The 10,414-nt window shown below is 40.7% G+C and overlaps 1 protein-coding gene across 1 annotated transcript in view; it reads left to right on the top strand.

The window, feature by feature from the left end:
• ZNF148 (zinc finger protein 148) overlaps positions 1–10,414 on the top strand; it is a 46,896-nt gene that overhangs the window by 22,600 nt on the left and 13,882 nt on the right. Inside the window, exons 2-3 of the mRNA XM_024215837.2 lie at positions 3,989–4,334; positions 5,754–5,879. Of these exons, the coding sequence (XP_024071605.1) occupies positions 4,005–4,334; positions 5,754–5,879 (456 nt within the window). The 5' untranslated portion in view covers positions 3,989–4,004. The remainder of the gene's footprint in view (positions 1–3,988; positions 4,335–5,753; positions 5,880–10,414) is intronic.

Genomic DNA, 10,414 nt, shown 5'->3' with positions numbered 1-10,414 from the left:
GGATCCTTTTTTGCAGTACTACTGCCTAGCCAGTTACTCTCCATTTTATATTGTGCATCTGATTTTTCTGTGCATGGAGCAAAAGCACAGCAAAAGATGACTTAAGTAGGACATACCCTGATTGAGGTTCAGCATAGTCCGCACCTGGGATAAAGATTAAAATTTCTCTTGTTCAGCTTCTTTGGAGTCCCTCACCCTCATGTCAGACATGTTTAAAGGACTTTGGGCACACCCCTTCCAGGAAGCTAGCCTTAGCCAGGGCTTTCACTCCCTCCCATTCACATGGCTTACACGGTACTGAGACTAAGCCAGAGGTATCTCTATATCTCTACAGTCTTTTTATCATTTGGATGGGGAATTTGAGCCCCCTGCCTCCAACATGGAGTGTACTACACGCGAGAGCTCTCCTTAAAAGACTTGGGTCCCCTCTCACTTTTCTTCTTTGAGTCCAAATCCCCCATGTGGAGGCCTAAGATCATCCTGCCCCCTTCAACTGAACCATCTCCCTCTCATTTTAGGATTACTGTGGTCTATTGTTGCAAGTCCTCTCCAGAAAACCTTCAGCAGCATTGATGGAGAACTACTATTTCACCCTACTGCCATGAAACCCCAGTTACCTCCAAAAAAATTTCTATGGATTACAGTTTCTCTCCCTGGGATCATTGGTGACATTCCTGGTGCACTTCATCCCTTGAAAAGGGTGAACTCTCATTCTCTTCTTTGGTGATACGTGATTCAGACAACTGGAAATACTTTTTAACTTAGGTGAGATAACCTAACCCTGCTTTAAACATTGAAGAGTCGGTGTCCCTTCATTTGAAGAGAAGTGCCCTGAAGATGATGCATAAGAAAGGCTTCAAAGTTGCTTATATAACTATCCCTGGAGACACTAGTCTGTTCTGACTAGATCCCTCCCAAGCACATACTGTCTGATCAGAAAAAAACTACCGAGTTTAGCAGGATAAAGTTTTCAAATTGTCCCTTAGTGCCTCAGATTGGCTCTTTTCACACTTAGTGGGGCAGTCTGATACAAGTTCTGTTTGATGGCTTCAGACTGTTTGAAAGAGCATCAGAAACTTAATAAGATAATGCTCCTTCAATATTATTCCAGAGTCAGTAGATCCAAATTTTGAACTTTGTTTCTGCAGACCATTTCAGAACAGATTCAACCAACTGTCCTTTAGCGCTGAGTACTCCATTGGTGCCAGATCACTTCTTTGCAAAATCCCTGCTAGAATATCCACTATGTATATAGAAGGTAGTAATTGGTCTACTGTAAGGATGGCACTAGAAGCAGAAAGTTAAATGAAAAGGTCTCAAAATCCTATATCTCTAGCAGTATATGAGATCCAGCAAAGCTGAACTGGCAAACAGATTGGCAGAGTTAGAAGGAACTCTCCTCACGAGATTGGAAACTTAGAATACCTTCATTTACCTGATCCAGATGTGCTTCCTTCCACAAACAGATTTGTTTGCAAATTTTATCAAATATGAAAGTTCTGAACTTTTACTTTGTTCCAGACTCTTGACAACAGCAAGATTGGACAACTGCTTTCCAATCTTGGGGGGCAGGATAGCTCAGTGGTTTGAGCATTGGCCTGCTAAACCCAGGGTTGTGAGTTCAATCCTTGAGGGGGCCACTTAGGCATCTGGGGCAAAATCAGTACTTGGTCCTGCTAGTGAAGGCAGGGGACTGGACTCGATGACCTTTCAGGGTCCCTTCCAGTTCTATGAGATAGGTATATCTCCATTTATTATTATATTATTCACATGGGCTGGCCTGCAGAGAGACTTTGCTACCTTCCCCAGTAAAGACAAAAGATTGTTGATCCTCATCACCCGAAACTGCTCCTACAGACTATGGTTTCTGCATCTCGCAGGAACATCTGTCTCTGAATCATTGATATTCACACTTATGGAATCTTGTGTACCGAGCCCTTCTAACATGACAGTTCTCAACATTTTTGTTGAAATCTAGGAGGACATCTATTCTGGAAAAATACAAAGGGTCTGTAAGCCCTTTTTGTATGGTATTGCTCAGTGGAATATTAATTCCATGCAAATGTGTTGGAGTCTCTCTTCTCTAGTTTCATCAAAGGCCTTGTTCTTCAGCTACCTCACAGGTTAGGTTGTAGATTTGGGGAGTATCAGTCTTTACTTTTTTGTCTCAAGTGTATTCCTCCATTTTCATATTTCCACATTTTTGAAGGTTGTTGGTTCCTTTTTACTTTCTTATTCATTTATAAATACCTTTGACCTTTTATGTGCAGAAGCTTGGGTTTCAGTGTCTCCCAAAAAGCAAATGAAGCCACATCATTAAATCTTTTAACGATGTCAATGCCCTACATATTTAGGGTCAAGCTGAGTGAATACATCAGTAGTCAATCCATTCGGACTTCCAGCAGTGAAAAGTTTACTGGTACAAGGTCCACTTTATCTTGAATATCCAACATGCTTCACTCTTTTGACTTGGCTGTTGAGCAGTTGAACTTGAAAAGGGGGAGGATTATTAGACAATCCTGCACAGCTCAAAAATTAGCCACCTCTCTGACGTATTCAAGGAGTTAGAGATTCTTGCTCTTGTGTGATAGCGCAGGCACAGATCCTCTCCTGTCTTGACTAGATTAATGCTGGAGAATGGTAATGTTGGCTACATTTTTAATTCTGTTTTAATTTGCTTGAGTGAATTGAATATTCACAAGAATCAGGACTACCAATAGTACTGTCTGGACTCAGATATAATGCAGATGAGTAATGTGTAATCTTCACCACTCAGTTCTGTCAATGGACCACATTCCTAACATCAAATGCTCGTGGGCCCCACTTGAGGCAAGTCTGCCCTTCATGCCAGATTGTGTGGTGGGTTTGTGAAATGAACAAATCTTCACTAGAAATTAGGATAAATCCAGAATCCTCATTATTTTTCTCAATCACTGCAAGTGTTTTTTGAGACATATTTTCTATTTTTAAACTGAAAACTGAAGTTTAAACCTTACATGTTGATCTGTTTGATACAAGTTTGTGGATGGAATGTATGCTTTGCGAGTAGCAGGATGTTAAATTGGCTGTAGGGCATCACAGTGTAATTCTTAGGGGATGATGGAGAGCCCTTCTGTACTGCTGGGCAAGATGGTTTGGCTTCTTTGGCTATTTAATTGGTCAATTAGAACATTAGGGACAGAACTGACCCAGAGCCTAATTAGCTAAAAAGCCTAACTGAGGTGGAGCTGAGCCTCCCCCTCAGCATGATGAACTACTGCCTATTTCCTACTATGTTTTTGCACTATTAATGGTGGCAGTGTCTAAGCCCATACACCCTGACTCATGCTCTAGTGTCAGAGTGGGTGTGGAGGTGATCGCCCCCCTATAAGTATGTTTAACTACTCCTCTTCCTTCCTTCACATGCAATAACAGCAGCCCAAGAAGAGCCAAAAAATTCTCCTTCCTCTCCCTTGTGACGATAAAGCTGTTCTGGTAGCCTGGGGCAGTGGTGACAGGAGAGACAGCACATACAAAAAGGGGGAAGTGGAGAAGAGAGAACACAGTGAAAGGAGGCATTTTCAGGAGAGGGATCAGGCACAAAAAATGGTGGGGAGGGGATGGGGAAGAGAGGCAGAGAAGAAAAAATGGAAGCAGTTTGCTTCCTTTAAAGGGTAGGGGATGTATTTAAGTTTCTTTTGGCTATCAATTCATATAACTACTGTATCACCCCTTTATATTGGTAGTCAAAAGACAACCACAACCTATTTGAAAAAGTGTGTGTGTGAGAGAGAGAGAGAGAGAGAGAGAGAGGGAGAGAGAGAGATTGATCTCCTTTAGCTTATTACAACAAAGATGAAGTATTGAAATCCCTGGACAGTACTTACAAGAAAGGCATGTGTTGTTGACTCTATTTTGTAAAACCTTTTTTTTTTTTTTTAAATGTCAAGTAAATTTTTAAATAACTTGCCCATTTGTAGATATTCACTTGCTATACTTCTCTTTGTAGGCTATTGCACTTAAGCATGAATATTGAAGACAAACTTGGAGGATTATTTCTTAAATGTGGTGGCATAGACCAAATGCAGTCATCCAGGGCTATGGTAGGGATGGGTGCAGTATCTGACCAGTCTTCAGTATCTGGGGAACGGCAAGCAGCAGTGCATCAAGACCGGACTATGGCACATCAAGAAATTCTTACAACAGATGAAGTGTTACAAGAAAGTGAGCTTCGACAGCAAGAGATGATTTCACATGATGAACTCATGGTCCATGAGGAGACGGTAAAAAATGATGATGAGCTGGAGGCTCAAGATAGACTTCCTCAAGGGCTACAGTATGCAGTCAATGTTCCTGTAAGCATTTTATTCATGAAATATTGCACACTCATTTAGGAAGCATGGTTTGGTAATGTTGTTGTGTTATGTTAGGAATATATTAATGAGTTGTTTGCATTTTGATTATAAAAATATTTATTAATAATAGATGCTATTTATGAAAATGTCTTTAGCTGCTGACTGGGTGAAATTCATCTCAGTTAGAGGGCCGACACAAGGCCCTATACATCATTTAAACCAAGCTTCATGAGCTTAAGTGTGGTTTTAAAAGTGTGTTACAACCTTTTGTAGGTCATTTGCATTGAGGTGAGTTTCACCCAGCTATATTTCATTTTTATAATAAGCATTTATTTATACAAAAATTGATAATTATATTGTTTTTGTTACTATATGAATTGACTGGTTAACATTAAACACTTAAAAAACCACACAATAATACATTTTAAAGAGCAAATATAAACTAGGATAAGTAATATTATTTAAAGGGCCTGGATGATTTATTTGTTTTATGCAAAGCACATTTCCTTTTGCCACCTGAAGCATTTCTGTACATGTTTTTAAAGTATATCTCATATAGAAATTTAGCATTTGATAGCTATTGCTTGCATTCATGCTGCAGGTCAAACATATAACACTTTGTAGATGCCCATATATGTCTTCCTTGATATTTAATAGAAAGTGTCTTCCATCCACCATAGGGAGAATAAAAATGGCTTCCATTTGAAAACAATGCATTATTACTGTAAAGTTTGGGTGTTTACTGAAATGTCAGTGATTTAAAAAGATGAATTATATAGGTGTAAAAAGAAAGAATGGTCTTTTTCAACTGGAGTTTTGTTAAAACACTGTACATTGAGAGGGCTTTCCTTTTAACTGAAGTTCAGAGATTGTTGGGCAGTTTAGAAAACATACCAGGAACATTTAAGAATATGATCTTTAATAAAGTTGATATTAGATCAAGAAGTATTAATGGAAAAAAAGTTCATTCTCTGTATTTTGGGGGTTTTTTAAAAAATTTTTTTAGCTCAAATATGTAGTAAATTAATCTGTTTCTGTTAAATCCTGGCATTGACAATACGACAGGCAAAAGTCATATAGGTAGGAAACAAATGGAAGAGTGATTATATGCACATATGAGAGATTTTGATATACACTAGGAGTCACAAGGAAACACTACAGGTCAGAAAGAAAAGCCTAAATTTTTTTGGATGAATGAAGAGGTACAGCAAACTGTAAATCTGTATAGAATTATTTCCTTTCTGCATTTAAGATATTGATTACTCCCTTTTTTGTTAAATTTCTGAAAGAATGAAACCATGGGACAATCCCTTCAGAAAAAATCTTAGCCTTTGTTTCAGCCGTTTGTCATCTGAAAATGAAAAATTGCTCTTTTGTAATGAGAGCCTCACCTGAAACTGGCACTTTGTATCTTAACAGATCAGTGTAAAGCAAGAAATTACTTTTACTGATGCATCTGAACAACAGAAGAGAGACAAAAAACAAATACGAGAGCCAGTAGATTTGCAGAAAAAGAAGAAAAGAAAACAGCGTTCACCAGCAAAGGTAAGACGGATTTTGGAAAAACCAAGCTTGAAAAGAACCTGTAGATTTGCTATGACTTTGACTGATTTCATTAGAATTTGAAGTAGTTATGTCTGAAGTTGTTTTATTTGCACAGTAAAGATGTAACTTTGGAGCTTTCCAGAGTCCAGAGAAGACCGTGATATAAGGCATTCATAGTGTGTTTCTTTGAACTCCTTTTAGCAACATGAACCTTTGACATACTTTAACATCTGTCTCTCCAGGCAGTTCCCTTTCCAAATATATTTTTTTTAAATTATGAGTCAGTAGTTTTGTGGACAAGTTATAAATCATTGCACTATGTTCATCTAATAATAGTTGTACCTTTCTATGATCCTGAGAATTATTGTGTGCCTTATGCATTGAGAACAGTTTAAAAACAAATCTAAAATGAGTTTTCAAAATTTTTAAAAAGTGTTCATCCATAAATTTAGTAAAATAACCTGCTGGTAGAGAGCATTCCTAAAATTTAAGTGTCTTTGTATATATTCTACTCTTGGGGAAATTCTGCGCTGCTGCACGCATGCAGAAACATGTCCCTGCGCAGATTCTCTTTGCTTTTCTGCAGACAAATGGTTTCTATGGGGAACCAAAGAGAAGCTGCACCAATGCTCACTCACCCCTCTCTGGCAGGGTCTGTTTGAGCAGTCAGGGGAGAGGAAAGTCACCGCGGGGGGCGTGTCTGAGGATGCCCTGGCTGCCCCAGGATGTTAGTCCCGGCTGGGCACGGGAAGGAGGACGACGACGACAGAGACAGAGTTCCCCCTCCCCTGCCTGGAGCAGCCGGCACTGGGTCAGATCAACCCTAGAAACTTCCCCTGGCTGTAGGAAGCTCTGTACTGAGGGTGGAGAGTTGGAGGGAGGGGCTGGGTGCAGGGGGTGAGGCACAGTGGGGTGTGTGTGTGTGTGTGTGTGTGTGCAGATGCATGGGAATTGCATGGACGGGAAGCACTCCCCCAACAGTGACCCTTTTCCCCCCCCCCTTCCTGGTCCCATCACTCCTCAGCTACTGTACGGGGAGCTGCTCCCCCTGTCCGCCCAACCCCTGTGCATCTGGACCCCCCCGCACCAAAATCCCTCCTGCCGAGCCTCACCCCACTCTCCCCGTGCATCAGGAGCCCCCTGCACCCAGAACCCCCCCACCGATCCCTCCCGAACCTCCTTCCTGCTGAGCCTTACCCCCTGCATCGGGAGCTCCTCACAACCGGACCCCCACGCCACTGAGCCCTGAACAGCTGCACCCTGACCGCCACCACACCAAGCCCCACCCCCCCCAGCACCCATACCCCCTGTTGAGCCCTAACTGCCTTCACCTGGACTCCCCTGTTGATTCCTATTCCCCCTGCACCCAGAACCCCCCAACACCTCCCTTTGCATCCAGATCCCTCCTGGACCCCCCACCGAGCTGCACGCACCAAATTGTACCACACAGAACCCTGGTACTCTTGAGGGAATTCTGCACCAAAATTTAAAAATTCTGCACCAAAAAAATAAAATTTTTAAAATTCTGCATAATTTTATTTGGCAAAATAACAGTAACACAATAACAATATAATCTCACAATTTTCAATTATTTTGGTAAATTATTTCCAAATATTTGTCAGCAAATAATTGAAAATAGTGAGATTATATTGTGTTGTTTTAACAAAATTTGCAGAATTTTTAATTTTTTGGCACAGAATTCCCTTACGAGTAGTATTCTTATTTGTGTTAGAAGTTCTCATAATAACTGTTTTGCATTATTTTGAGAATTTGTTTTCCAGATCTACTGTCAAGAGGGATATAGCAATTTACACATCTGCCTGTGTCACTGGGTAGCCTGCCCTTTAAATGTAGTGGCACATAGGGGTCAGCCCACTCTGCCAGATGGCATGGCCTTTTAAGATTTTGAATGGTCCTATATATAGAATATAAGGACTGTCCTAAAAGATATTGATAGAAAGGAAGTGGTTCCAGGAGTAAGTAGTGCTTGCAAGGAAATTCCGTCACTGTGTCTTTAAGGGCGGGGAGTCTTGGAGAGAGGTGGGGCCAGGCTCTCCTGTCATCCATCCAATTGAGGATGAGCTGGGAGATGCAGACCAGCATAAATGCTCTCTCCTCCCTCATAGCTGGGCAGACATCAGCAAGAGAAGGCTGGGCTGCTGAGACCTCTGAGCATGGGGACTAATTAGGGGGGAAAGGGGCCAGCTGAGGGAGAATCTGACTAGGGTCCGACAGTTATAACTTATAGCTTAGCTCCAAGGAGGAAAACTGGGGACTCCTGCGTAAGGAGGGAGAGAGAGAGAGAGGCTGAAAGGTAACCCAGCAGGGACTGTGAACAGGGAGTACCTTTTGTTAATTTTGGGACTTTTGTTTGGACTTGTTACCTCAAGAGGGATTGAATTTAGAGTGATCCAGCCAGAGGGCTGAGCCACATGAACCCCAGGAGACACAGAAACTCCTGGGGAGGAGAAACTGAGGCAGGGAGTGCCTGCAGTGCCACGAGGGGGTCCTGAAGGACGGTATTGCCCTGTGACAGTCTGAGAGTTTAGATTTTCCTATATCAAAGGGGCACGTTTTTGTTAAGACAAAAACAGGATCAGCTATCCAAATGGGGGCTGCAGCAATGTTTTGCCCTCTTCTACTAAAACCCAAGCTAATTATTTATTTTATTTGGATTTATGCAACAATTAAAATAAAGCACTCGGGTGCTGTAGCAATTAAGTAAAATCACAGTCCCATAAAGAGGACCACACAATAGCATAAAAATAAGTGTATTCAGGAAACAGCCCAGCCAGCAAATAAATTAAAGCAGCAAATCTCCTCTGCCCTCTCTACCCCCCCCCCCCGTGCAAAAAAACCCTCCTGAAACAAAACAAGCCTTTTCATTTTTCCCAGGGTTACCTATCCCATAACCTTCCCCACAAATCTTCTTAGATAGATGGCGTTTGTGGCATGCCTGAAGGGCTGACAGATTATAAATATTTAAGACAGAGTTTGGGAGCAAGTTCCAGGCTCTTGGGTCCCTGATGGCAGCACACCTCTCTCTTTTATAATGAAGGGCATCCAGCTTGAATGCCTCACCCTTTCTCCTCAGAGACCACATCTGTGGGAGTATTGTTTGATGGGAGAGGTGGGTGTCCCTCTTATAGAAGACTTCATGGGCATTCATGTATGCTTCCTTCCTCTATCTCCCTGTCTGCCTGCTCCATTCTTTTGAGATGAAGAGGGATTGAAAAACGTTGAGGAAAATCCTTGAGCAGGTTTTGTATCAATCTTTTATTGGCCCATAAGAATAGGAAGGGCAGGAAGAGCAGAAGGATTGGCATGGCATAATCCCAGCATATTGGTCTTGATTTGCTGTCAATCCAACAGCTGGGTTTTAAGTGTGGAGGTCACTTAATACATTGAAATATTTTCAGTACTATTTTCCTTTTATTAATTGTCTACTTGAAAAATCTACAGTTTTTATTCATTTTTACCCCCATTATTTTTTGGACTACATTTTGGTGAAACCGCATTGGCAAAACTGATTTTTTTCATTTAAGAGGAGCTACAATGCAGTTAATTAAAAAGATTCCAGAATTTAGAGGAAAAATGGAGGAATATGAAATATTTTTTCTGTTTTCAGCGGTTATTTTAAAATGTCAATAATATACATAATACATGTGATAAAATTTAATTGTTTTATAAAATATACTTTTATATCTGACAGCGTCAGTTTAAGTAGTAGCATATTGTTACAGAACATAATTTTATAAGCATGGGACTTCACATGTCTGTAAGGCCCCTGCAAACATATGAATGTGCTTATAGATAAACATGTGAGTAATCCCATTGGTTTCAAGTGTGTGTGCTAGATCAGAGCTTAAACTGTCTGTGAAGTCTGCTGTAGCAGAACGAGCAGGTAAAATTGGAACATTTTTCAAAGTAGGTCCTATAATAACAGTTAATACTGAGTTTATCAACGATCGCAGAGCAATGGAATGGCTCTTTTGCTTGTTCTGTTAAAATATGCTGGCTATTTAGAGTGACAGCATGCTTTCCTCTTCGGTTTTTATAGTTAGAGAGCTAATCACTATTTATTTGAGATTATTCCGTTATAACACATTATTATAACACTGTTTTCGGTCACCTAAAACTTTCTGAAAATTTCATTTGTTGGGCTGCCATTTTCCTGCTGGTCTCTTCCCAATGGTGTTATTTTGGGGCAAGTTTGAGCAAAACTGTACTGAGCTGTATCAAATGGGGTGTGGAAATGAACTTTCCCTAGTTTTTAAAAAATTCTTGCAACTTTAAAAAAAAATCTACTATGGTCATCAAAATTATTGAAAGTAGAAAGCTGAATTTGGCAGGGAGATCGTCTCAAGGGATACACTAAGTGTGGAAGGGCTCTGTAAGATGAACGAGTTAGGAGGGGTCCAAGGTGGGGTTTTTTTTGTTTTTGTTTTTTTATTATCTCCACATTACAGAATATTGGGAGAGGTTGTCTTGTGGCCAGTTAGCATACAAAAGTGATATAAAAGCCTGCTAAATAC

Source organism: Terrapene carolina, unplaced genomic scaffold, assembly GCF_002925995.2.
Source record: "Terrapene carolina triunguis isolate 2854851 unplaced genomic scaffold, T_m_triunguis-2.0 Scaffold62, whole genome shotgun sequence".
NCBI lineage: Eukaryota > Metazoa > Chordata > Testudines > Emydidae > Terrapene > Terrapene triunguis.
This window is presented reverse-complemented; position numbering and strand designations above follow the sequence as displayed.